The sequence below is a fragment of the Cibotium barometz genome, chromosome 6, assembly GCF_041138505.1.
Source record: "Cibotium barometz isolate CiBa-2024 chromosome 6, ASM4113850v1, whole genome shotgun sequence".
Classification (NCBI taxonomy): Eukaryota; Viridiplantae; Streptophyta; class Polypodiopsida; order Cyatheales; family Cibotiaceae; genus Cibotium; species Cibotium barometz.
In genome coordinates this window covers 24,071,104-24,098,043 of record NC_141051.1, presented here as the reverse complement: position 1 = coordinate 24,098,043, position 26,940 = coordinate 24,071,104, and the positions used below count along the sequence as shown (strand labels likewise).

General features: G+C 45.8%; 2 protein-coding genes across 2 annotated transcripts in view; both read right to left on the bottom strand.

Moving 5' to 3' along the window:
- LOC147637542 (uncharacterized) overlaps positions 1 to 26,940 on the bottom strand; it is a 79,589-nt gene that overhangs the window by 41,888 nt on the left and 10,761 nt on the right. The window contains exons 3-11 of the mRNA XM_086798906.1: positions 19,314 to 19,747; positions 19,062 to 19,178; positions 18,759 to 18,921; positions 17,287 to 17,418; positions 16,945 to 17,169; positions 16,372 to 16,796; positions 16,058 to 16,244; positions 15,735 to 15,865; positions 173 to 224 (exon numbers count right to left, since the gene is read on the bottom strand). Coding sequence (XP_086655032.1) covers positions 173 to 224; positions 15,735 to 15,865; positions 16,058 to 16,244; positions 16,372 to 16,796; positions 16,945 to 17,169; positions 17,287 to 17,418; positions 18,759 to 18,921; positions 19,062 to 19,178; positions 19,314 to 19,747 — 1,866 coding nt within the window. The remainder of the gene's footprint in view (positions 1 to 172; positions 225 to 15,734; positions 15,866 to 16,057; positions 16,245 to 16,371; positions 16,797 to 16,944; positions 17,170 to 17,286; positions 17,419 to 18,758; positions 18,922 to 19,061; positions 19,179 to 19,313; positions 19,748 to 26,940) is intronic.
- LOC147637543 (uncharacterized) lies at positions 6,749 to 10,025 on the bottom strand. The gene is made up of 3 exons (XM_086799322.1): positions 8,175 to 10,025; positions 7,729 to 8,044; positions 6,749 to 7,621 (listed from the first exon to the last, which is right to left on the bottom strand). Exons 1-3 carry the CDS (start codon positions 9,632 to 9,634, stop codon positions 7,163 to 7,165), a joined length of 2,235 nt encoding a protein of 744 aa, XP_086655448.1. The 5' UTR covers positions 9,635 to 10,025; the 3' UTR covers positions 6,749 to 7,162.

Below are 26,940 nucleotides of genomic sequence, written 5' to 3'. Positions count from 1 at the left end.
CATTGATATCTAGGTTGAAAAAGACATAATAATAAATTTTACTTCAGGTTTAGTTGCCTGCAGACTGGCTTGTGGAGTTGAGGCCCAATATTGTTTGAAAGCAATACCCATCATGATAAAGTTGTGTAACAGCTTGGTAAAACCATTATGATAAAAAGTTCAAAGAGCTTACCTTACGCAATTGCCTTTCTTTAAATACATCCGCCATTTTCAGCTTCCGTTTCCTATAAATAGAAAAAGTCCAACTAGAGTCAATGGAAAGAAATCTCTCTCTCTCTCTCTCTCTCTCTCTCTCTCTCTCTCTCTCCACCCCCAGTACTGGGGGGTTAGCTCCATAGGCTCAGATTTGGCATTCCCAGCTCATAGCTCTCACCTTTGTTTTCTTTTGTACCATGATGAGATTACATGAACACTGTTGTGTCACTTTTGGTCTCATAGACCCATTGGGTCTTTTGGAGACGTTTAATATAACTTTCTTTCTTTGTTTCTCTCTCTCAGATTACCTTGGTTGAGATGGGCCTACAGAAGGCTAATCACGATATGCGGAATGCAAGAGCATATGGTAGAGATGGGAGCTATGCATGAGTTGGTTATATATAACACCATGTCCACATGGCCACAACCAGACATGTTCAAGTTAGGAGATAATCACAAAAGTTTACAAGTGATTAAACAAGAGGGCACAAGAAGATTAAGCATACCCATAACATTATACTAATGGTCCTTTTATAGGAGAGACCCCCCTTTACATGGTGTATACATATGCTACCACCACATATGCCACATGTCAAACCATGATGCCAAGTGTCTCTCTAAGAGGTGTCACCTACATACATCGTTGCTTACATAAGATCCTCTTAAGAGGTTGTTCCCACACAAAAAAAACCCACACTCTAGTAGTTGATCACACACTAGAACTGCTTTATTTAAACCTAGAATACTAAGTTATTAGGTATCAATTTACACAACCACTTAGCACTTGTTTATTCCCATATTCATCAATATTAACATTTAGTGTTTCCCCCAATAGTGATAATGTGGCTAGAAAGCCCATACATCGTGGACTAGGTTTGCTGCTACTTCTCGTCGGAGGTAGAGGTAACAGAGTTTATCGATTCATCTTCAGTCTTCAGCTTGGCAAGTCTTTTACGACACTTGTTTATGTAGTGCCCAAGCTTGTAACAGTAATGACATTTTCCTACTTCTTGGTGTCACCTTGCAATGAGTCCATTTTACCTTAGCCCTTGGAAAAGTAGGCTTGGTCTTCTCTACTAGCATCTCCTTGCAATTTGTTCTTCCTTGTCTCCCCTTCCCAAAGGAGTGATCCAAGCAGCTCTTCAAAAGAAATAGGGTTGCCTCAACCTCTCGTGGAAAGATCTAAAGAAGTGTGAAAGCTTTAATAGGAAGGAGGTAAGGAATTAAGCATAGCGGTGACCAACTTTTTGTCTCCTACTATCTCATTGATCTTTAGCAGCCGTTCTTTCCGGTCCTTTACCTTGGTTAGATGCTTTGCCATAGAATCTCCTTCTTGCATATCAAGGTTATCTAGCTCCCACATCAAATACATGACTCTGGCATCAATACATTTGGAACATGGCTTCAGGGACCTTCCATGTAGCCCTAGCAGAGCTGCAAGATCAAATGTGAGGGATGATAGATCGCTTCACAGAAAGAGCGATCTTGGACATGGCTTGGCATCCCCGGAATCCCACCTACGTTGTTCTTCAATAAAAAGTAATTAGACCCATCTAGCTTATCCTTAGTGGGCATATACCCAAAGATATCTGATCCTCTTTGTACCATCCTCACAGTGATCCAAAGAAGAACTATGTGCAAGAAACAAGAAAGTCTCCCAGACACATCCCGAGTAATCCGAAAAGTGTGCCTGTCTCAATCAATGTCTAGCTGGAACTTGTGAAACCACTGAATTCCCATAATTATGTCTGGACTCTACTCTGTTCCTACAAGAGAGGCAACCATAAAGTCTCGCACAAACTATATGCCGTGAATCACTATATATACATAGGTGACCAGAGAGTCGTCGTCTTGTTTGACAGTGGCAACACGGAGGATGTGGTCATGGAACAGGTCGATCGGCGAGCCTAGTTCCTATTGACTTCGGCAGACAAGAAGGTTGAGGGTTTTAGCACATGCATGACGACGAGCATCAAGTTTGAGGCTCACAGTGCCAAGGTATATAGATATATATATATATACCTAGATGAATCCAAGAACATGCCCAAATTCACCTTTTAGGAACGTGCATGTTATATACTAATGGTAGTCAACGCATAAGACTATATAACTATCAACTCCATTATGCATAGTATGGACTAGATACTACAACATCCCCACTAACGTCATCAATGCCCAATAGAGGGTGTAGAACTCTGTATCAAGATATGCTCTCACACACGCACTCCATACACACACACACACACGAGCATATATTCACACAAAGACCTTCGTACTGAGTTTCTACCAAACCTCCGGAGATGTAGGGCAGACTCAGCCATAATGAAGCGTAGCGCTAAGGGATGTGGCAAATAGAAGGAATTAGTACAGCAAATAAGTAGTTGATAGGACAAATGCACCACTAAAGATGGAAAGAATAAGCACAATATCAACTGGCCGCAACTCGGACGAAAAATTCACAATGTGAAATCTACATGTAGCCAAAGGTCTTGAGCGGTTCGTTGCGCTCATACTCCTGGTCTTGGACGCCCTTCTGCTTATATTCGAGCTCCCAGCTAACGATTGCACCAACCGAAGAACTAGGGTCGGAAGAACTAAGCACAACCGCTGGGGTCTGTGTGGAAGCGATGTTCACCACGAAAGCCTTGGAGACTAGGATGGTAATCTGCGAAGTGGTAGTCTTCTTTGGACAATGTGTCCTTTTGTGTGACAAAAGAAACACTTACCCTCCTTATACTAAGCGTCTCTTCTACACTCAGTTTCCCACCACTCCTGCCTGCCTGAGCTTTCTAAGCTCGAGTAACATTGGGCGCATTAGTCGCATTCTTGGAGCCAGAGGCTCCCGTGCTCTGTCCCGAGGAAGACCCCGTTTGGTTCAGGCCTTGTCTCCCTGAGGCGGGTGCCTTGCGAGTGGAAGACTGGGAAGTCTTGGCTTTCTGCCATTGTACTTCATTTCAACACTCTGCGCAAGTGAGAGTGCGTCCTCAAAGGTGGTTGGCCGAAACATACGCACCTCCCACTGGATTTGCGTGTCAAGGCCACAAAGGAACTTCCCTTTCACGTTTTGTCAGAAATGCCCAATTGCGAACATAAGTTTGAAATTTTGTTGGTAAACTGTAGAACTCGTTGTGCATTTTGACGCGCCCCCTGAAACTAAACGGGAACCGGGAACAATATACATATACTTCAAATGCCAAGCAAAGATATGAAAACACAGCAGAAATAACCATAAACAATGCTAAAAGGGAACACAACACTTCCGATGTGAGGATCCGCGAACCCTCGGGCGTCTGGATCTGCCCAACCGGATAGCTCTCTCAACTAGAGTCCCACGGGGTGGCTATCGACTGTGTCCCCTCCCGGGTAGTCCCTCTAAAGAAGTCAGTAATCTGTCTCTGTGTGGACTCCCAGCCACTCGGGCGTCTGCTCCTGATAATGGACTCTCTGAGCCTGCGGATCTCCAAGAGATAAAAACCCAAGCATCTCTGATCACAATAGTCCATGACTCTAGCCAGTGGTCCAAATTCCTCTCTGAAAAGGCCATGGTAGCGCCCTCGAATCTCATAATATGCTATGCAACGACAGATGTAGTGCTCCTCCGTCTCTGGCTCTATCCAACAAATCTGACAAATCCTGTCTCCTGGAGGTATGCCTCTAAATCTGCCTGTCTCTATCTCTAACTGATGTGAAGAGGTGCGGATCTGCCCAATGGCGCACCTCAATCCATGAGACAGATAGGTATCCATGTAGCTCGGTCTAAGTATAAAGCCATCCTCAGTGGTGCGGAGAAGATGGTCTCTATAGAAAGCCATCTTCGTCCCCAACTCCTGTGAGGGCTCTAGCCATGTCCTTCTAGTGTCCAACTGAATGAGGTCCTGCCTGATGACTCTACTAATCTCAGAATGTGTCAAGGTGAGAGAGGGTGCCTCCAGAGAGTACTGGAAGGGTGGAAGTCTGTCTAAAATGAACCCATGGAGCTCAAACCAGGATGCTATCTGCGCATACCAACATGAAGCGTCTCCCTCCATGGCCAGCTGATGAGAGGACTCTAAAGCAAGTCGTGCATACCAGTGTCGGGGAAGCTCCCAGGTGCTATGAATAAAGGACACTGATCTGGCAAGAGCCTCGACTACGATCGGTGGTGCTCCCATCTCGGCTCTAATAATCTCATGGGGTGCCAAGGCCTTAGCCCGAATCATCCTGGAGATCATGGACACAAGTGGTCTCTCCATCAATCTCCATCCATCGTATGTGCGTCCTAATCGACTGTGACGATCTAGGCTAGGCCCCCATATCTGTACTCCATATAGCATCGTCGATGTGACCAGCGTCTCAAAAAGCCACAGCTTAGTGCGTGGCTCCTGAAACTGTACCTGTGAGCACATCCTCTCTAGACCTCCTAGTGCTGCATATCCTCGAGTCAGTTTGGCCTCTGCTGCCCCCCTCATGGAAAATGTGGGCCCAGAGAACACCACTCCGAGAGAGAGAGAGAGAGAGAAAGAAAGAAAGAAAGATATATTAACGTCTACGAGAGGCCAAAGTCAGCCTATGAGACAAAAAATAATACAACTGTGTTCTTCCGGTCATCGGAAGAAAAGAAAGAAAAGAAAAAGTGTGCATGTGTCTGGATACAACTATGAATCATCATGGATCGGTGGAGGGTGGGGATGTGGATGGAGTGCTAAGGCAAGATGCATCTCTATATGCTGAAGGGGTAGTACAAGCATGCTATGCAGATCTATGTCTAACTCCATCCAGTGCCATAAGAGGGATATAAGATATCATACATCGCCGATGCTGAGGCTGTGAATGGCGTGAGCATGTACCCTGAGTCTGAATGAAAGCGAGCTAGCCTCTCCTGTGTCTCCATCTGGTGTCTCATTCGGATAGCTGCTATCTCTCGGTGACGGAGTCGGGGTGCTCTATGTCCAGTCTGTCTAGGTCTCCTCCTGGCTCTCAATTCCTCTGCTCTCTGTGCGGTCACCCCACGTGGTACATCAACTGGCACTGGCATAGCTCTCTGGAAGAAATCTGTGAGCTGGGACTGTCTCCCACCCCTAGTGGGAGCAGGTGTCTGGAGGAGTCTCTCTCGAGAACTATGAAGCTCTAGTAGTAGTCTGCCAAGCTGTCGCTGGTCCGAGGCCTCCATCAACTGATGTAGTGAAGAGTGCTCCTCAAACAATCCTGCATATCTATCTCTGACCCCCTGGTGGGCTCTACATCTACATACAAAGTGATCCTCAGTCTCCACCTCCTCGCGGCACAATCTGCATATCCGCTAAGCTCTGGGAACCCGTGCCGCTCTCCCAGCCTCTATCTCTAGATGATGTGATGAGACTCGTAGCTGGCCAATGGCAACGCGAGAGCTATGTGGCATGTATACATCTGTTAGATATCCGTAACGCCACTACGGGCGTTACCACGAGAGGGGACGGCCTCTGGCTCACCACCCAGCCGTAGAGGAAGAATGAGGATTGCCCCTCATCCCCCAGGCTATATAGTGTGTGGCCTGCCGTCCACACTAGCCTGGCCGCCCATGACTCCGCATGGGCGTCCTCTCCCACTGAACCCCGGAGATGGCCATCCGGTCTGCCGTCGGTCACAGGCATTACAGCCTACGTGACAACATCCATGTACCACGGTCGATGTATAAACCCATCCCCTGAGATGCTCATAAAGTGGTCTCTGTAATACAGCATCTTCGGTGGTAGTGGGCTCTCTGGTGCTGTCCATGTCTCCTGTATGTAGTGCTGCCATATGTCCTGTCTCATCACTCTGTTCCAGTCGCCCAAAAGAGGAGAAGAGGGAGAAGGTGGCTGTCCGTGCTGGACTGCGCTGCTGTACTTGCCGTGCAGACGGCCTGTACCGGCGCAAGAGAGAGAAGGTGAGCTGGCTGGCCTGCTGTCCACAGTAAGACCAGCGCAAGAGTGAGTTGCCTGGCCTGCTGTCCACAGTATGACCAGTGCAAGAGGAGGAAGGAGCTGCCCGCACCTGTACCTGCTGTATGGCCAAATCATAGAAGAGGATCTGCTGCTGTACGGCCAGTCACTCAGGAGGGGGAAACAGAGTAGGTCGGCCTATAGAGAGAGAAAGCGGCCAGTATGCTGAAGAGGGATGCGCATGATGATAAAACAGCCCCCAAGCCATAGTCACAAGGGACGGGGGACGGTGACGGGGGACGACCATAAGTAGGGAACGGGGATGGGGGAGGGAACGGCACTCAAAGAATACTTTTTTTTTTAATTTTTCTACTCTACACTTATTCTACTTTGGAAGTACATCAAAATGAGCACAAATTTACACTAAAATGGTAAGCTTTTGAGTCATATTAATAAATAAGTAGATACAAAATGAGTCATGACTCAAGAGTCAGGAGTCAGGACTAAGCCTTAAGGAGGCAGAATACATGGACGGACTCAAATGAGTCAATGACAAAAAAGTGATGAAGACTAGAGGCTAGAGGCTAGAGCTAAGTAGTAAGGCCCATGAATCATGATCCATGAATGATCATCCATGTGAAGTGCTCGCCTCATGGTCATGGGTAGCTTGTGCCAAACATAGTTTCCACGAGTTTCGGAAACGGGGGTGCGGAGCACGGCGGGAAACGGAGTTTCGGAGTTTCGGCCTTCGGGAAGAAACGGGGAAACGGAGTTTCGGTTTTAGGGTTTAATACATACATATATAATTAATAAAAACATTACAAAAGCTTGAAAAATACATCTTTGCTTAAGTTCAATGTCAAAGACTCAAATGATAGATCAAAATTCAGAAATGACAACTGTAGGCTCAAGCCTCAAAAGAGTCAATACAAAACAAGATCCATCATCCATCATCCATCATCCATCATCCATAATCCATATGTATAGACTATAGTAAATACAAAACATGATCAAAAAATATCCATGTGGCTGGCAGGCTGGCAGCAGCTGCTAGCATGACAAAATCCTAGAGCTAAGTGCTCCAAAAATCACTCATCAAGATCATCCATGGAGGAGTCATCCTCCGACTCATGAGAGTCAGGCTCAGATGAAGAAATGGTAGGATCGTGGTCCTCTGCCTCTGCTGAAGTGGAAGCGATGGATCCCCCCCTCTGCCTCTGAGAATGGGTGGTGCAGCGGGTGTTATGGCTCGGCACTGTCAGCTCCTCATAAAGCAAGGTGTACATATCACGCTCATTCTGTGGGATCTCTGGGATGAACCTCTCCCTCATGATGTCGATCTTATCCACATTCACCTGTGAAGGCTCCGGATGTCGGGCATTCCTCTCAAGGAGCTGGAGGTTGCAATGACAAAACACCAACCGCTCTAGCTGAGCGGTACTCAGCCTATTCCTCTTCTTTGTATGGAAGAGGGCCCAAGTGCTCCAATTCCTCTCACATGGACCCGAACTGCAATCCTGTGAGAGCACTCGAATGGCGATGCGTTTCTGTTATTGAAATGCACATACAATTAGAAATTAGAACTAAGTGGAAACAAGAAAGATGCACATTGTACAGTGTACTATGTAAACTGTAGTTAAGGGTAGTGAATTACCAGCGTGGGAGCACAATTTCCATACTTCTCCCACCATGAGACAGGCTGTAGCTGAGTCTCTCGAAGCTTTGCAGTCTCTCGACCAAAGCTCCCTGTCTGGTTGCAAAAGGCCAAGAGATCATCCTCTATACATTTCAGCATGTGCACATTACCAGATGTCAAGTTCCTCATGTATGTCATGAAGCCTTCTTCTAGCTCCTCGTTCTCGTATTGCTCCTCATCTCGCCACAAAGGATGCAATACATGTGCTACTGCATGAATCGGCCTGTGAAACCAATCCCATCGCCGATTCCACACAGCCTTGATTTCATCAACCCTTTAGAGATCAAACCATAAGATAAAAAAGGACAAAAAACAAGAGTCAAGAGTCGAGACCAATGTAAAGACTCAAGAGTAAAATAAAGATAAGAAGTAAAGCAAGGGTAGCCATGACTGAGGAGACTTACTGCTCTGCTCTCAAGTAGTCTTGCTTGTTGAGAGCCTCCCCAATCTTGTCCATGTACTCGTATAAAAGGCCTAGAGTACTGCCCTCCATGTCTGTAATGCGTAACACTGTGTAGATGGGGTTGAGAGTTTTGATCAACCCCTCAACCTCTACCCACCACTCCTCTCTCATGACATCACGCACAAAAGCTCTTGCCTTGGGGCTCTCTCTCTCATCCCACTCTAGCCATTCATTTGAGTAGACAGTGCGTACCAACTCTCTGCGGACTCGCAGGAGTCTCTCAAGCACAATGAACATGTATGCAAATCTGGTGGCTACAGGCTGCAATAGCTCAAGAGTGCTGTAGGCCCGATACATGCTCAAGACTTTTGGCCTCTTCTTCACAAACTTCACCATGCTTCGTGCGGTGCAAAAGATGGCTTCAACCCATTGTATTTGACCTATGTCCTCAATCAATAAGTCGAGGCTATGTGATGCACAAGGGGTCCACACAATGGCTGGAAATTCATCCTCTAGCATAGAGCCCATAGACTTACAATTACTTCCATTATCTGTCACCACCTGCACAACATTCTCAGGCCCAACTTGCACTATAGCCTCCCTTATATGTGTCCAAATAAATGCACCTGTAACTGTGAGACCTAGGAGGGAGGCATCAATGGCTTTCAAAAACATAGTGCCTTTGCAGCATGACACCAAAACATTGTATACATTTCTCCTGCGTACATCTGACCACCCATCACACAATATAGTGCAGCCATACTTTTTCCATGTTTCCTTCAAGGGCTCTAGCTGCACTTCTATGCATGATTTTTCCCGCTTTAGCTCTCGTGTCCGCAGAGCCTCAGATGTAGGGCCATCCCACTCGCATCCAATGCGGCTGATGGCCCTCATGGTCTTCCTCCATTGATTTGTCTTGGCCACATGAAAGGGAATGGCACACCGTATGAACATCCGGGTGAGCTCCCTAGTTGCCTCTGCAATTGCTTGCTTTTGAAATCCTGCTTGGATGCTAGCCCTTTGTACAGTATTTATTGGAGGGGTGTCTTGTGAATGTGATACATCACCTGGCAAAGGAGTCCTCCTTGCATGCACACCCGACACTGAGGTAGAGGAGAAATCTGATCCTGTGTCTCTGCCTCTGGCCCTCTTTGCTGCTGCTGCTTGACTTGAACCAGCTTCATGCTCTTGACCACCCATTGCTGTAGATACTTCCTCTTCGGGAATGGCAAAACGCTTTTGCCTCCACATTTCAAGGCTTTTCCGAACATCTAGAGGAACAGAGGGGCATGGCCCTACATCTTTGTTTGGAACATGAGCAAGATGGTCCTTCACACGGGTGACACTCCCCGTTTTGACCAACCCACAATATTTACATCTCCATTTCCTGGAGCCACCAGATCCTGCATAAGCCCCCACTTGCTCCACATGCTGCCAAAAAGGATCCGGAGTCCGAGCCATGTTACTTAACTTACTTGTGCGGTTCGAGGTCGGAAGACTCGGAGAGATTCGAGAAGTGGAGGCTGTTTTTCTGGTCCTACAGGCTGCGAGCAAGGTGTGACTCCTTCTTGCTTGGTAGAGCTTAGATGGCAAAGGTGGAGGCCCCAAGTAGAGAGGTAGAGGGCGTGGTAGAGGGCTGATGTGGAGGTAGAGGAGTAGAGGGCAAGGTAGATGGCTAGAGCAGCTCCAAACAGGCGGCGGAAAGAAGGCGAAAAATGCCGGCGAAGAGAGCACGCGGGTTTCTAAACCCTGGAAAAAATAAAAGTTGGAAACGCCGTTTCCGTTTCTGGAAACGTTTCCGAAACGTTTCCACGTTTCGGTGCTCCAGAAACGCCGTTTCTGGAAACTATGGTGCCAAAGAAGCATCAAGCTCATCCTCAGTCTCATCTTCACTGGCATGCTGCTCCTACACCTCATCCTCTTGTTGCTCTTCTTGTTGACTCATCTCCCACTCGGTGAAGGAATCTGCCTTCTTGGTCACGCTCTTGCAAAGCATTCGCAAGTTCGCGCTGACGAAGACAAGGTCATTGGCACGCTCTATCCCGAGTCGGTTCCTCTTCCTAGAGGCAATGTGGCTGTAGGTACTCCAAAGTTGCTCCAAGCAAGAGGAGCTGACGGCCTGGCTAAGTATGCGGATGGCAAGCTGCTGCAGCTCTGGTCCATCTGAACCAAAGTCCTCCCACCATAGAGCAGCACCAACTTTGGAGCGGTCAACCTGTGCATCATGACAGCCATAGGAGCCATGAAATGACCTGTACATCGAAAGCTGGTCCCTGATCTTGCGCCTAACCGATGCATCAGGCACAAGACGATCCAAGATGATCCTCCATCCAGCGCTCACCTCCCGGTCGCTCTCCTGCTTGTTGCCTTGGAATTTTGGGTCCACCACATAAGCTGCTGCATGCAATGGAGAGTAGTAGGAATTCCACCTTCCTAGACACAAGGCATGGATCTCCTCGTGTCTGTCTTCGTCAGGCACGAAGTCTTTCAACTTCTCTATCATGCGATCCATGGCCTCGTAGACCTTGCCTATGCATGGTTGCATAGCGTCTACAATCCTCAATAGGTGGACTATGGGCCTCACCATAGCATCTGTGGTCTTCACACGCTCCCACCAAGAGGTGTCATCCGCCCGTAGCCTACACTCTTGGCCAGTGTTTGTATGGGACTCTTGCATGGCGACAAACTCGTCGCTAAGGAAAAGCCCCCTCAAAGCACCGCTACAATCCTTCAACCGGCCCAACATGAGAAAGTTGTAGGCAAACCGGGTGTCAGAATATTTGAGGAGAGAGAGAGAGGACCTCTTGTTGAACTCATGCCGAAGTCTTTGGTGGTTGAGGACAAAGGAGACCATGGTGTTGGCCTCCTCAATGAGCGGGCTGATCCATGGTAATGCCCCAATGTCCTTGAGGAGGTTGTTTAGGCAATGAGCCATACAAAAGGACACCGTGACATGTCCAGACATACCTTGGAGAATAGCTCCCGCCGCCCTATTGGAAGGCTCCCCATCCGCAACAAAGCCCACTACATGCTCGGGGCCAACGATCTCCATGGTGGTAGCCCACTCCGCCGCAAGCACATCCGCGCTCTTCCCAGTGCCGGATGCATCATGAGATGAGATGAAGTACATCTCTCCGCGGGAATATGCAACCATGCCGTGAATACTCCTCTTGCGGGTGTCACTCCATCCATCCACAATGAGGGAGACTCCGTTCCTCTCCCATTGCCGCTTTGTGTTGTCGGCCGCTTGCTCTACAATGCGCTTCTCCTTCTCGAGCAATGTAGTGCGCAAGCTCTCGGATGAGGGGGGCGTATAGGTTGAGCCATACTCCCCAATCTTCTTAACCATGACCTTGAAGTATTCCGACCTATTCAAGAAAGTAATTTACTAATGAGAAGGGGACTAGGATGATGAAAACATGAATGATGAATTGGCAATGATCGATTGCACTTACCTAGCCGCTTGAAAGGCAATGTGGTTGTGGAAGAAGAAGCGGACCACCGCCATATCCACCTCCTCCTTCAACTTGGGGTTCCAATTCTCCCCAAGTGTAGATTGTCGCCGTGGGCCACGTAATGATTGAGAGGCCGTGGAGATGGAGGGTGCCGGCGTCGTGGATGAAGTAACATTCCGACTTATGGTGAAGGTGATGGTGTGCATGATCCTGATCCACCACATGACTCCATTGTAGAGGCTTGAGTTCCTCTCCCCATCGTCGTGGGATCCACGGCCACTCGTGGTGTCCTTCTTGTCGCTTCGACTGCTTCGTAGACGCTAAGCTTGTCAAGAAGTTCCCGTCTCTTCTCGGGCGTGACATTCGTGCAAAACCTCACCTCATGCCCACTCTCATGCAAGAGGTGGGCTCGCACTTTTGTCGGCGCCACCCGTTCGCCGGTATGGGCAAAGCTTGCATACCCATGGCCGAGAACCGCCTCCATGAACGGATGGGGTGTAGTTAACCTCCTCCCACCATGTCCATCCCGTTGTCCTTCTACGAGAAGCCCCGGTACGTGAGGAGGATGCCATGGTTGAAGATGGCTTGACTCTTGAGCCTTGAGGAATGAGAGAGAGAGAGAGAGAGAGAGAGAGAGAGAGAGAGAGCCTAGAGGCCTAGAGGCTAGAGCCTAGACTCTAGAGGCTTGGAAGTTGGAAGACTCAAGAGGCTTGAAAGTTGAGGGAGAGGTGAGAGAGAGAGAGAGAGAGGCCTAGAGCCTAGAGGCTTGGTCCTTGGAAGTTGGAAGACTCAAGAGGCTTGAGGGAGAGGTGAGAGAAAGAAAGAAAGAAAGAAAGATATATTAACGTCTACGAGAGGCCAAAGTCGGCCTATGAGACAAAAAATAATACAACTGTGTTCTTCCGGTCATCGGAAGAAAAGAAAGAAAAGAAAAAGTGTGCATGTGTTTGGATACAACTGTGAATCATCATGGAGAGAGAGAGAGAGAGAGAGAGAGAGAGAGAGAGAGAGAGTCTAGATTCTAGAATCTAGATAGTACGGCGGCAGCCCGCGGGCCTTGTGTGAGAGCCTAGAGGCTTGGAACTTGGAAGTTGGAAGCTAGAAGAAGCTTGAGCCTTGAAAGCTTGAGCCTTGAGAGCTGTGTGTGCTTGTAGCCTTGTAGAGGCTTGTTCTTATATAGATAGGCAAGAGAGAGAGAGGAAAGCCTCAAGGGCAAGAGAGAGAGAGAGGGCCAAGCCTCAAAGGCTCAAGGCTCAAGGGCCAAGGCCCAAGGCCCAAGGCCAAGCCAACAGCCATAAACGGCTAGAAACGGCAAGCGCAACGACCAAAAACGGCGAGCGCAACAGCAAAAAACAGCCAGCAATGGCTCTCTGCCGTCCCCTAACAGAGTCATCCCCGACCGGCGTCCCCGTCCCTACGGCGCCCCCATCGCCGTCCCCTGTGAGAAACGCGCCGTGGGGGACGTCCGTCCGTCCCCGTCCGTCCTTGTCTCGCTGTTCCGTCCCGAGTCGCCATTCCCGCGTTCCAAGCAGCCGTCCCCTCCGTCCCGTGTGACTATGCCCCAAGCCCTCCTTTAATAGAATCGACCAGTTCATATTAGGTGTGCTTTTGCTTTTTGCCAAAAGTGGCCTTCCCTGCTAAAAATATCCAAATTTGTGCTTTCTATAGCCAATCACTCTATAAATGACCAAACTTGCCATCTTTAGTGTCCAGACTATAAAAGTATCTCATAAAAGGTGGGCACCTAGCTTTTTATTGACTTTTTTGGGCTGCAAGCTGTCCTGCATGTCTATAAATCCACTCCCAAATAATAATATGTCCGACCAAACTTTAATGATGTGTGAACACACCGACTTATAAACATTATAAGTCACTTTATTGAATAAAATCTCATGCTACTCATGTTGTATAGCCATCTTTCAGGCCAAGCTTTGCTAGTAAGTGCTCCAGCTTTCTTTCATTGAAAAATCCCCGTTCACACCTTGGTTCCAACTAGTAAATAAAACACTAGTCGAGACGTGTCTTATTAAGCAGTTGTCCGCAACTGTATAAACTTGATACCACTAAGATATCCTTCAAGAATAGCAGATCCACTACCCATCAATAGAATTACATAAGTCCAGCATTAAAGCCATAATTCCAGCTCCACGATTTGAAGTCAAATACGGACACAAGAGCCAACCGTATCAAGAAACTGTATCCATATCTTGAGTCAATAACTCTAATAATAACCACACACATGCACAAGAGCCAACTGTGTCCCATATATCCATAAATCCATAAGCCGTTTTTCTAAATGTTCAAGGATGCTAAATCCTTCCCAAAACATAAGTACGAAGTGAGCACTAGGGTTGCTAGTCCTAAGAAAGATCACACCATGTCAAGCTACATCTACCATACATGTACTGTAAGAAGATCACACCATGTCAAGCTACATCTACCATACATGTACTGTAAGAAGAGCACATCATATCAAGTTGTATCTGCCATACATGTATTGTCATGTCAGGCTCCATAAGCCACACATGTTCTGTCATGTCAACCTTCATAAGCCATAAATGTTTCCGTCATGTCAAGCCTCAGAAGCCACACATGTCCTGTTATGTCAAGCTTCACAAGAAACACATGTCCTGTCATGTCAAGCCTCACAAGCCACACATGTTCTGTCATGTCGAGCCTAAGAAGCCACACATGTTATGTCATGTCAAGCTTCACAAGCCACACATGTTCTATCATGTCAAGCCTCACAAGCCATACATGTTCTGTCAGGTCAAGCCTCACAAGCCACACATGTTTTGTCATGTCAAGCCTCACAATCCATACATGTCACCATGTCAAGCCTCAAAAGCTACACATGTTCTGTTATGTCAAGTTTCACAAGCCACACATGCCCTGTCATGTCACGCCTCAGAAACCTTACATGTTCTGTCATGTCAATTTGCACAAGCCACACATGCCCTGTCATGTCAAGCCTAAAAAACCATACATATTCTGTCATGTCAAGTTTCACAAGTCACACATGCCCTGTCATGTCAAGCCTCACAAACCATACATGTTTTGTCATGTCAATTTTCACAAGACACACATGCTTTCTTGCCATGTCAGTGTGCTCACACCAGAGTCCTTCCTAGGGATCCATCCACATACATGTAAGGGAGATAAACTGCTGTTGACATGTCAGTGGGCTCACACCGGAGACCTTCCGGGAATCCATCCACATACATGGAAAAGAGATGTGCCATGGCATGATCGATGTGAGAAATCCTTATCGCTCTCTGGTTTAAGGTTTTGCTTACATGTACATAGATGAATCAAGATCACCAAAGATATCAACATAAAAACTTAAATTTCCCTCGGTGAATGCCTCCTATTAGAATGTAAGGGTGCTCTATCCGAGAATCATATACCATCCGGTATCTCTGCACTCACGTCATAAATAACCTTAGAGAATGCTCCTATCAAAACCGTATTCAATCCAAAACACCACTGATATAAGACATCGAGATTGTGTTCAAACCAAAACACCGCCGATAAAACCCTCTAGTGCAAGTCAATATCTGTCAATGCAAATCCATGCAATGACTACAACCTTTCGGCCTTTTCTAAGGTTAACTGCTCCTAGAGTTATACCTTCAAGTTCTAAAGTCTTAGGGAAACCCGGGCTATCGAAACCTGCACTAAACATAACCGAGTTGTCGCCAGCAGTCCTATGCTCAGCATCATCGTAGGCAAATTTGACCAAATGATATGGTCTCCAGGTGCCGAATGTGTATAGCATTTGGCACCAGGAGTGCCTGACAGACTAATAACAATCCAGCACATGGACATCATCTCACAGCACCAATGCTCCACTGGGTTTTCAGGCCTCTTTGGACTTTCTTATCAGAACTCCCATGGCAGCAATTCTTTCTTAATTGAGAACAACTTCAAATGCAACCTCTTCAAGAGGACCTCCAGATCATCTTACTCATGTGCTGATCCTTGAAGCTGTAGCCTTGGTGACACAAGCCCCTAGGAGCCAAAAATCACATGGCATTGAGCGAGCAGATGCCCATAGCAAAAGCTAGATTCCAATTGTTGAACACTTCACAGAGTTCAAGTCATACTTTTTGGAGATTAGTGCATGGTAGTCACGCCAGAGGAGCATGGTTGCTCTTGTCAAGGCACGGTTGACTTCTTGCAAGGCCCTTGATTCAGCTTGCTGTTGTTTCACACCACTTTTCCATGATGCAATAGCCTGCAAGCACAGGGAAAAATGTCAACTTCATCTAATCACAACTTATCAAGCCAGATTTTTGAGAATTGATCAGAATGTAGATTGAAAATGCTATGCATTTCAAATTTAGTAGATTAACATGACAATTACTGTTAATTTTTATATAAAACTACAAAGGATCAATTGAATAACCAAGCTAGAAAGCTGTAGCACCTTGGATTGCAAAACACGGAGGTAATGCCTGAACGCCACAGCCTTCGACATGTGACTCCGTCGTCTCCATTGTATATACCATGACCAGCCTTTGATGACCTTATGGCATAATTGTGAAGTTCGAAACTGTGAACTTTTCATGATCAACAAGGTTTCCATTAACTTGAATAATACACTCTCTTGCCACCTAGTTCATTGAAAAAATAAAAAACCAACAAAATATAAGCACTTATCCATACATATTTTTTTATAAAGAATTGCTTTTGCAACCAAAACTTGTTACATGGAAATATGATTTGCTCTGGCATTTGAACCTGTGAAAAGCCCGCTTTTGACACCACATCCTTACTTGCATGCATGCCTGGGCCATTCTCAGCTGCTTCATCCTTCTTACACGGACCAAGCATTTCCAGAAGGCCATGGCCTGCCTACACAACAATCTCTCTAAATGAATCTTTACTGACTTGAGTTTCCCTTTTAGAGGCTTGGCCCAGTATCGAATCCATCTCGTCCAATGCTTCCATGCACGTCTTTTTAGAGCTGTAGACCAGTATCTCCTTGATACAATCATGAGACGATTTTCTTCACCTTCACTCATTCTTCCTGCCTCTATCATGTACCGCCAATTAGCAAACATTCGGCAAATGCGAGTCTTCTGTCTACGTAAAATAGCTTGCTTGTATTTCTTGCTGGCAAGATGGTATAGTCTCCAAGCTTGAAAACACCTTTCCAAGCATGCCTGTAGAACTCTTTTTTATTAAAAATAACAAATTACTCTCCAATAAAGTACCCAAACGTTCCTAGCACAACCATTCTGAGATAACCCTATCAACAATTTGCATTCTGCATGAGACAAAGGTTTCGTAAATGCAACAAAAGAGGCCCACCTGTGCATGTCGATTATACCCTAAGCGCAGCTGTTTTGAACGCACAGCAGCCATTTGCAAGCAGTACAACCCACGTCTGCAACAGCTCGATTTCGCAAAGAAAATGGCTGAGCGCCTTTGCGCATCCAAAACTTGCTGTTCCCTGACAGCTTCCAAAAGGCCATGGAAAAATCTCCTCGAGAGGCATCTTTTATGACTTCTTTCCAAAATTTGATCCCTTTTCTCCTGTTCCAGTGACTCTTAGCAACATCCGATGGAGAATCAAACTCTACATTTGGTGATTCTTTGGTCAAAATTTAGCAAAGATCCAAGCTATGTAAGAATGAAAAATAATGCTTGTACCTTGGCTATAAGTTCACAAAGATCAGAGTTCAGCTCCTCCACCCTGTGCCTAAGGAACTCAGCCTCATCCATATTATTCTGAAGGTCATTATCAAGCTTATCTTTTGCAGCTAGAGTAGCTTCGAGTTCTGCCTACACATCAACATGCATGAAGTTGACATCCATGTTAAAAACAACACACAGCTCAAATTCTAAGACATGAATAATAAGAAACTGTGTAAGATAACGTTTGCCTCATTTATTATACACCATGTGAGTCAATTGAATACTTGTCTGTTTTTGAATGCAATATAAGTGATCATATTGTCATGTTTGCCAAATAAAAGTACGTATGAAGCCGGTGCACTTGCCATATGTGTAAGCAATGTTGATGTTTTTTCGTACTATAAAACATGTGTGGGGGCTGATGAATAGATATGGATCAATAATTTGATAGAAGATTCAGACAAGCTCTTGGCAGCCTCTGTACTTCTGGAAGCTCTGTGAACTAAGCATGGGCGGAATTCTGGGCTGAACAGGCTCTAACTCTAACTCTCTCTCTCTCTCTCTCTCTCTCAGGAAGTGGAGTTAGAGGAGCACTACATATGCCGATGTACTGTGTACTATGAGATACGAGGGAGATACTGGTGTCTCTTCCGAGAGGGTTTTGGACCATAATGACATGTGATGGAGTTTGACGATCAGAGGTGTTCGGGGCTTTTCTTATTGGAGCTCAGACGCCATCGAGAGGCTCTCCTACGAGCCAGGACAACACACCAGGATCCACCCCGCCAGTGAGCCATGACAGATTTTTTCAGGGCCAGGACCACCCCGGCAGATACGACCAGGACCTCCACTACCCCCTCAGCGAGCCAGACGTCCCACAGACATCCTTCAAGAGGAGTCACCCTTGACATAGCCATAGCACTTAGTCGAGCCAGACGTCCCATAGATGTCCTTCAAGAGGAGTCACCCTTGACATAGCCATAGCACTTTGTCGAGCGAGACGCCCACGCTTACCAGGACCTCGTCCACGGACGCTTCATCACCAGTGGATTAGAGCCATCATCACCTGCCACAGGAGACAACTGCCCTGCCACTTTAGTTTCTCTATCTTACAACACCCCATGAGAGAGATACTGAGATGAGAAGATTACACCAGTCTTATGCTAGTTGTAGATATTATACACTTTTGTTGTACCTCAGTAGGAGTTTTTTCTTTCTTTTCATAGCTGTTTAGGACTGTTTTAGGACTTTTTAGTCCTTTTTGTCTTACTTTTGATGAGACACCATCAGCTGTGTACTATGTTTTGGTCTCATAGGCCACTTTGGCCTTTCGCAGACGTTAATATCTCTCTCTCTCTCTCTCTCTCTCTCTCTCTCTCTCTCTCTTGAATATCTTATACACATGCGCTCAATTTTATGGAGCTATCAACAGAAGCATACCACAAATTAATGTAGTTTGTAAAGTGCAATTTTTGGAAATAGAGTACCTGGAGAGTGTCTACTTGAGCTTGTGCACTTGTACGCACGTGAAGGTCTTCCGACATCTTTGCAATTTGATATTGCAGCAACAACCGCTCATCTTCAAACTCTTGCATTTTTGTTTTCAGAGCCTGTTCCAACTCCTTTTTCTCCTTCTCAAGTGATGCTGATCTGCATATATCCAAGTCAGTAAACCACAAGAAATAGATTGACACAACACCCAGCATAGCTGAAGGGACTCTTTCAGTTTTTTATTATTTAGATCGAGTGCATATACGTGGTAAAGTTCTTTCTATCTCAAACTTGCATACCTTTGTGCCAAGCGGCGTTGCAATTCAAGCGTTTGCTCCATGTCCTCGTGGAGTGTGTTGAACTCAGATTCCGCCCGCTCCACATTTTCATGATTTTGTTTCATGTACAATTCCAATCTGCCTTTACGTCACCAGAAAAATACAGTTGGAAAAGAAGGGAAAAACTGCCTAAACAGGTATAATGAGGATCGTAACTTCAACACACAGGCTGCTTAACCACTTGATACAGTAGGTTTATTGCTAGCAACACACCTATCTCGGAGCTGTTGGTTTATAGCTTGCAGCCGTTGTTCACTTTCGATATGTGCTTCGAGGTCAAGCTGTAGAGACTCCACTTGTCGACGCAAAGTTGCGGCATCTGATGCTGGGGGTGTCATCAGAGCTTCAACTTTAGAACGACTTCCTACTCGAAGTAAGGCGTGATGGGTTCCCAATGCCGGACCTGTTGGACTGCCGATACGGTCAATTGACAAGGTTCGACTGGATAAGTGAGAGCAGTCTGAGCTTCCAGGTCGCTGTGCTTCATTCACCATAGTTGTAGCAAGCGGGCTGCTAAATGCAACTGATTTATTGGCTCCAGGAACTGCCTTTCCTGGTGACAAAGACAATCTACTTGGAGGGCCGAATCCCCCTGAAATGTGCACCATTGCTTCCAATTGCCTAGTTCCACTGCAGGGCATCTCTACCTAGAATGTGGAGAAACGCAAATTATCAAAAATAAAAATAAGAAATGTATAGTTTTTTTAAAATTTTGCTTTCATTAACATGTGATCCAGGACAAAAATTACCTTTAGTTTTTATTTCATGACTAAAGAGATTAAATACAAATCAAAGTCACTAGTGAGTTTTGGGGAAAGTGTTGTCTACTATTAGTGTCACTTAATTTTGGAGAGAGAGGTCTTAAACCAAAAAGAAAAGGTCGGAATAATTTTCAATCATAAGAAGCAAAGAGAGCATACTTTCAATACAAAGTTCTAAAAAATCAAACAATCCATATGGAAAACTGAGAGAACTATATATTTGATGGATTGTTTTCAATCTTGACAGCAAAAGAGAGGATACTTTTGATACAAACTTCAATGAGAATCAAACTAATCAAAATGAAAACTAAGAGAATAAAATATTTAAAGGCCGTGACAATTTACATTGATGAGGAAGATGAGAAGGTAGACACAAAAGAGACCTTTTCTTTGCCACGAGAAGCAGCTAGAGCATAGTAGCCACGTGTTTCATGAAATGCATTTCTGAAATGTTTCAACCTTTCCGAGAAGTTTCATAAACGTTTCAAAAAGGGTGTACAACGTCCAAAAAAAATAGGATATTGATTATATATTGCTGTACAGATTAAACGAATTATAGAGCATTCAAAAACTTCATGAAATGTAATTAGAAACATGCATAGATGTGGTGTCCATCCTGAGTCCTGACATGGCCAACAAGTCAGCAGGCTACAGTCTGATACATGACACATATTACATCCATTCATCATTCAAGCTTCAAATTTCATACTTTCTTTTCAATAACCATCGAAATGTCACGTGTCACATCAATGATCAATCATCAGACCAAGACAAGATTTTAACTGAAAACATGCCAATGTCATCATCTGGCTCCTCTGATGCCTCTAACTCGGTCACATTCGGAGGATGCCTCAAGTAGATCATCCTCTGCTGCCATGCTGGTGTCCGCTGCTGCACTCGTACTAACACCACCTGCTGCTGCATGTGATCGTGTGACACGAGCTAGTGCCATCATCTACTTGCAGAGCATGGCATAGATTGATAAAGTTGCACAATGCAGAAGCAAAACACAAGAGAGAGGGAGAGGCAGAGAGAGAGAGATATCAGACAAGATCACCTTTGTATTATAGCACGAGGTTTACAAGAGCTATCCTAGCCAACAGATTAGTGAGGACATATGCCTTGTGGAGGGATGAATAGAAGAGTGAGAAGAGGAGGACTAATATATAGGAGGCCATGAAATGGCTAACAGGCATCATGAACCTGGCCGACTAGCATAAATCAGCCACAACTAGCATAAATCTATATATAGCATGAGATAAATTCCCAACCGAATATAAGGCCTAGTTTCTATTCAACACATGAGATGCACATATTCTAACACCCCCTTTGCAGCTCATAGTGAGCAAATATCTGAAGAAGAAAGCCGATGAAGATGCAACCATGGACCCTCCAGTACTACAGATACCGGAATCACCTCGGAAAGCACCAAGGTGGTAAGGTACGTAGTGTACGGTACGCTATCAGTACGTACGGAACGTACTTCTGTACGGAACAAATTTTAAGGTACGTAAACAGTACGTACCATTTGTAAACAGTCCTAGAAACCTGAATATTTTGTAGACATAGCAACCAAAATACTTAAAATAAAGAGACTGAACCTCATTACTTAAAGTTTAAATCAATTATCAGTTACCAAGCCCATTACACAATACCTCATGTTAACAGTCATAGTGATATAAGTAAGAACCATGAAAGTCATAGATGATAAAAGAGAGTACAAATATCATGTCTACAGCTGCTAGCACATGTCCTGGTCCACAAGTGCAAAAAGCAAAACAATGAAACACTACAGTTGTCTAGACTCTAGAGTCTAGACTCTAGAGTCTAGACGCAAGAGTCTCAAATCTCATCATCAGATGAAGATGATGAGTCTTCTGAAGAGAGCATGCCTCCATCATTGATACCATTGCCCTCTTCATCGAACTCTAGCTCAGCAACAACAAGCTCCAATGCATCCTCGTCATGTGCCTCAGGGGAAAAAAAAAAAAATATATATATATATATATATATATATCGTGCGGATCCGTACAGTACGGTACTGTACCGTGCCGTACGGCTGTACCGTACTGTACAGATCCGTACGTACGTACGGAATCAACCTTGGAAAGCACACCTGCCAACTTGCTTCCTCGAAACACAATGCCACCACGAACAGCAAAGAAATCTGTTTGGCTCCAAATTCCCACACCAATGTCCAGTGAATTCCAACTATAAAATCATGAGCCTGTGGACACACCGTGCCCATTATCCCCCAACAGCGGACTGTGAAGTTTGAACACATCACGTCCCAAAACCTTGGACAATGAACGTGAAACACATCCAATCCATAGTCTCTGCTACACCAAGCAATGAATTTGAATGCATTCAATCAAAGCTACTAAAGCTGACCTTGTCTTGCCAGATTTTTCATGCTTGGAACTCCGATTCACGGTTTCCATGCACCAAAAGTTGGAGCTGCTAACAGCCCCCTCTCCCGCCCACAAGCCTCCTTTGGCTAGTTGCGCGTGGGGGGAAACATGTCCTTATGGCTAGACAAGCACACCGTCCAGGTCCTCCTGAGCTAGGAGGGCCCTGAGAGCACTGGTAGTAGAAGAATCGGACGTCACTTTCCTAATCTTTGTCCTTGCCTTTCTTCTTTGATGAAGACTTGTCCTTGACCTTGGCTTTGTCCTTCTTCTTGGACAAACAATCCTTTGCCAAGTGACCGTTCTTCCAAAAGAGTAGCACCAACTCCAACCTTTCTACTATGTCCCTCTTCAATCTCTTCATTGTTATAATATTCCTCGTTGCGCCATAGAGGATACAGCGTGTGGACAAGCGCATGGATTGGTCTATGGAACCAATCCCATCGACGGTTCCACACCTCTCGGATGTCCTGGACCCTAAAAGGAAGCCATGGTATGATTCACAAACTGAAAAAAACAGCCATGGTCCAAAATGCAAGACCCATGATTGCACAACGCTAACTTCAAAGGACATCCAATTATAACATAGTTAGTTGTACCTCTTAGCCGACAAGACAATGTATTACTTAAGTCCTTCACCGATCTTGTCCATGAACTCATATAAGAGCCCATGTGTACTGCCCTCCATATCTGTGATGCAAAGGACACTATATAAGGGCAAACTTACCTTCACTAGAGCCTCAACCTCTGCCCACCAAAGTAGAGACACAATTGGACCCATTATCAGTGACAATCTGCAGAATGTTTTGTGGGCCCATCTCCATTTCTAAAATGTGCTTTTGTAAAGTGCTTTTGTAAAATATGACATGGGGGCTTGGGTTCAAATCATATTGGCTACTAAACATGGTAAGAACCATTTAGCTATAACATTTGCAACCACCTTATGTAGAGCAACAACGTTTTAGCTAAAAGTGAATATTTTGCATCAACTTTTTAGCTAAGAGTTGATGTTTTATATCAAGATGGTCCCGTAGGATTTTGCCCAGCATGTAGAGGCTGGAAGGCCGAATTCTAGATCATCGGCGTATAAGAATAAGAGAGCCGGTTTGGCTTGTATGGAATTGATTCATGTATAAACTTTTCTTTTAAATCTTGTCTTGGCATTATTGTACTGTGAAAAAAGGCTGTTTTAATAAACCTTGTGAAAAAGGGCCTTAATTAAGGAACATGTTTATTTATGTCAAAGAGTGTGGTAGGATTAATTAGAAAACAAATTGACGCGTGAATAGGGTGGAAAGTGGGAGGATGGAATGCCTCGACGGCACCATCCTACGGACGGGTGGACCCGATTAGTTTCAGAGTCTAGTAGTGTGTGTCAGAATGCACAGCGGAAATGAAGACAATTGCTGTAGAGAGCAAAACGCAGATGAAAGAGAGAGAGAGAGAAGCTGTGTAACTCTACTATATACACCAAAGAAAATCCTGGAATGACAAGTGAGAAGTGTGGGGGTAAGGGGGGCATTTTATATGGCCCTAGGCTGCTGGTCGACCAGCCTAAAACAGGCTGACAGCAGCCCATGCTCACGACCAGCCAATGGGCAGCCCCCAACCAGCAAATAAGCAAGTAGGCCAGGACACCTAACCAGGTCGGGTACCAGAGCAGCAGTCAACCAGCTTCTGAGGACAGCCGACAGCCCTCCACATCTCAGGGAAAAATGGAAAAATACATGGAGAGTGAGGAAAAATGGAAAAACACTAAAACGGGCAAGCACACCCACAACAAAGACCCTGGTATAGTGTAAAGACAGGAGGTGACTGCTAACACCCCCTCTCAGCTCTTGGATGTGGAACCAACCCCAATGAGTTGGAGCCGGAGCATAGCCTAAGGTAGAGACTTCGTGAAGAGGTCCGTTGCATTGTCCTCCGTCGAACAAAAGAAGCAAGATGTCACCAACCAAGATCTTCTCACGAACAAAGTGATATTGTATCTCTATGTGCTTGGTTTCGGACCCGAGTTCCGAGCAATAGCGATACAACTCTGGTTATAGCACTGGATGACCGTGGGCTCCTCCTATGGAAACCCAATCTCGCCAAGCAACCTCTGCAGCCACACAACCTCGCAAGCAGCACCACAAGCAGCCCGGTACTCTGCCTCTGTAGACAACAAGGCAATAGTTGGCTGCCTCTTGCTGCTCCATGAAACAGCTCCTGAGCCGAGGGTAAGACTGTAGCCTGATGTAGATCTCCTCCCCAATCTAAGTCACTCCAACCTTGGAGTCGAACTCGGTCCTTCGTTTCACCTCAAGTGTCATAGAAGAGTCCAAGATCCTTTGTACCCTGCAGATACCGCAAGATCCACAATCCTACGTCCCAATGAGACTTCAACGGCATCTGCATAAACAAGCTCAACAGCCCCACAAGAAAGTCAAGTCCAATCTAGTGTTCAGCAACCAGATCAATGAACCAACCAGCTTCCGGTACAGAGAGGCATCAATGGGCTCACAAGGATCATTGACTGTAAGCTTCGTGTTCGGGTCCATCGGTGACGTGATAGGCTTGCATTTCTCCATCCCAAAGGCCTCAAGCAACTCATGGACATACCGTTGCTGAGAGACAAAGAACCCCCTCTGGGTCTGCCAGATCTCCAATCCCAAGAAGAAGTGGAGTAAGCCTAAATCGGTCATCTCAAACTCCTTTGACAAGGTAGCCTTCGTCACTGCAAGGTGCGCCACATGACCGCCAATGAGAATGAGGTCATCAACATAAAGGATAATCAATGTGACCATGCCGCGTTCCCATAAGAGATACAAGCTAGGATCTGCAACTAATCTCTTAAATTCTATCTGTAGTAGAAAGAAGGAATCAATCTTCTGATTCCAAGCCCTGGAGCCTGCTTAAGACCATACAAGGCCTTCTGCAACCTGTAAACCATCCCCTTTAATCCTGGAACCTCAAATCCTAGAGGCTGCTCAACATACACCTCCTGCCTGCAGCAGGTCACCATTAAGGAACGCGGATTTCACATCCATCTGATATACGGGCCACTGCTGAGAAGAAGCAAGGACAAAAACAGTCCGAATTATGGTCATCCTTGCTGACGGTGCAAAGGTATCCTCATAGTCGATGCCAAGCCGCTAAGCATAACCCTTAGCCACAACTCTGGCTTTGTGTTTGTCCATCGACCCATCTGACATATACTTGGTCTTAAAGACCCACTTGACACCAATGACTGACCGTTTTGACAGCCTCGGAACCAACTCCCAACTTTTATTCTTCTCTATGGCATCCAGTTCCACCTGCATGGCTTTCCTCCAAGTATCCTGATTCCTGTGCAAGGGCTTCCTTGACGGAAGTGGGCTCTTTGTCCCACATGATACGAGACATCAAAGCATAGTTTACCTATAAGAGCTCCACTGAATGACTTTTGTATGCGATCTTCGAGGTCCGTCCTCTGTGGTCCATTCGGAGGGAAGCTCCATAACACCTGACTCCCGAAGGGTGTCTAACAACCACCTGGATACTCGAACAGAACGCGGAGCCTCCTGCTGCTATGGCGGCTCATCTCCAGCCTTGGGCTCAACCTCCTCAACTGACTGAGGCTGTCCAGCTGGAACAATCAACTGGGAATCATCATCAGACTCGTTTGGGCCTCCAAGAAGTGGCAGCTCATCAACCATAGTCACAAGGGACGGGGGACGGTAATGGGGGACGGGGATGGGGACGGGACAGGGGACAGCCATAAGTAGGGAACGGGGACGGGGGAGGGAACGGCACTCAAAAAATACTTTTTTTTTAAGTTTTTTTACTCTACACTTATTCTACTTTGGAAGTACATCAAAATGAGCACAAATTTGCACTAAAATGGTAAGCTTTTGAGTCATATTAACAAAATACGCCAATCAAAGAGTGAAGGCGTTGACGGTTGATTGTATTAATAATTAAGTAGATACAAAATGAGTTATGACTCAAGAGTCAAGACTAAGCCTTAGGGAGGCAGAATACATAGACGGACTCAAATGAGTCAATGACAAAAAGTGCTAAAGCCTAGAGGCTAGAGGCTAGAGCTAAGTAGTAAGGCCCATGAATCATGATCGATGAATGATCATCCACGTGAAGTGTCGCCTCATGGTCATGGATAGCTTGTGCCAAAGGAGCATCAAGCTCATCCTCACTCTCATCCTCACTGGCATGCTGCTCCTGCGCCTCATCCTCTTGTTGCTCTTCTTGTTGACTCATCTCCCATTCGGTGAAGGCATCTGCCTTCTTGGTCACGCTCTTGCAAAGCATTCGCGAGTTCACGCTAACGAAGACAAGGTCATTCGCACACTCTCTTAGCACATTCATCCCCAATTTTTGCCCATTTCTGGTGTCCTTTTGGTCCCTTTTGCATGGCCCTTGATTGTGGGCTGGCCACCCATATTTTACATATTTTTCTGGGATTTTTCCCAGCCCGTATGGTTTTTTCCCAGTCGGCCAGCACTCCCCACCTATAAATACGTGGGCTGGCCTCTCTATTTTGTATCTTGTCTTGTATATCTTTTGCTCCCTCACTTATGAGCCTACTTGTGTCTCTTGCTTGGGACTGTATTGCTTAATAAAATTCAGCATAGTTGCTCCATATCTCTCTCTCTCTTGCACTCTCTATTCAGCACACTCTAGTGCTCTATTGCT

Excerpts from the sequence above, each read along its gene's own strand:
- LOC147637543 (XM_086799322.1), bottom strand. The coding sequence starts at position 9,634 with ATGGCTCGGACTCCGGATCCTTTTTGGCAGCATGTGGAGCAAGTGGGG. Across the intron at positions 8,045-8,174 it reads GACTACTTGAGAGCAGAGCA|GGTTGATGAAATCAAGGCTG; the intron begins GTAAGTCTCCTC and ends TGATCTCTAAAG. Across the intron at positions 7,622-7,728 it reads GAAATTGTGCTCCCACGCTG|AAACGCATCGCCATTCGAGT; the intron begins GTAATTCACTAC and ends TTTCAATAACAG.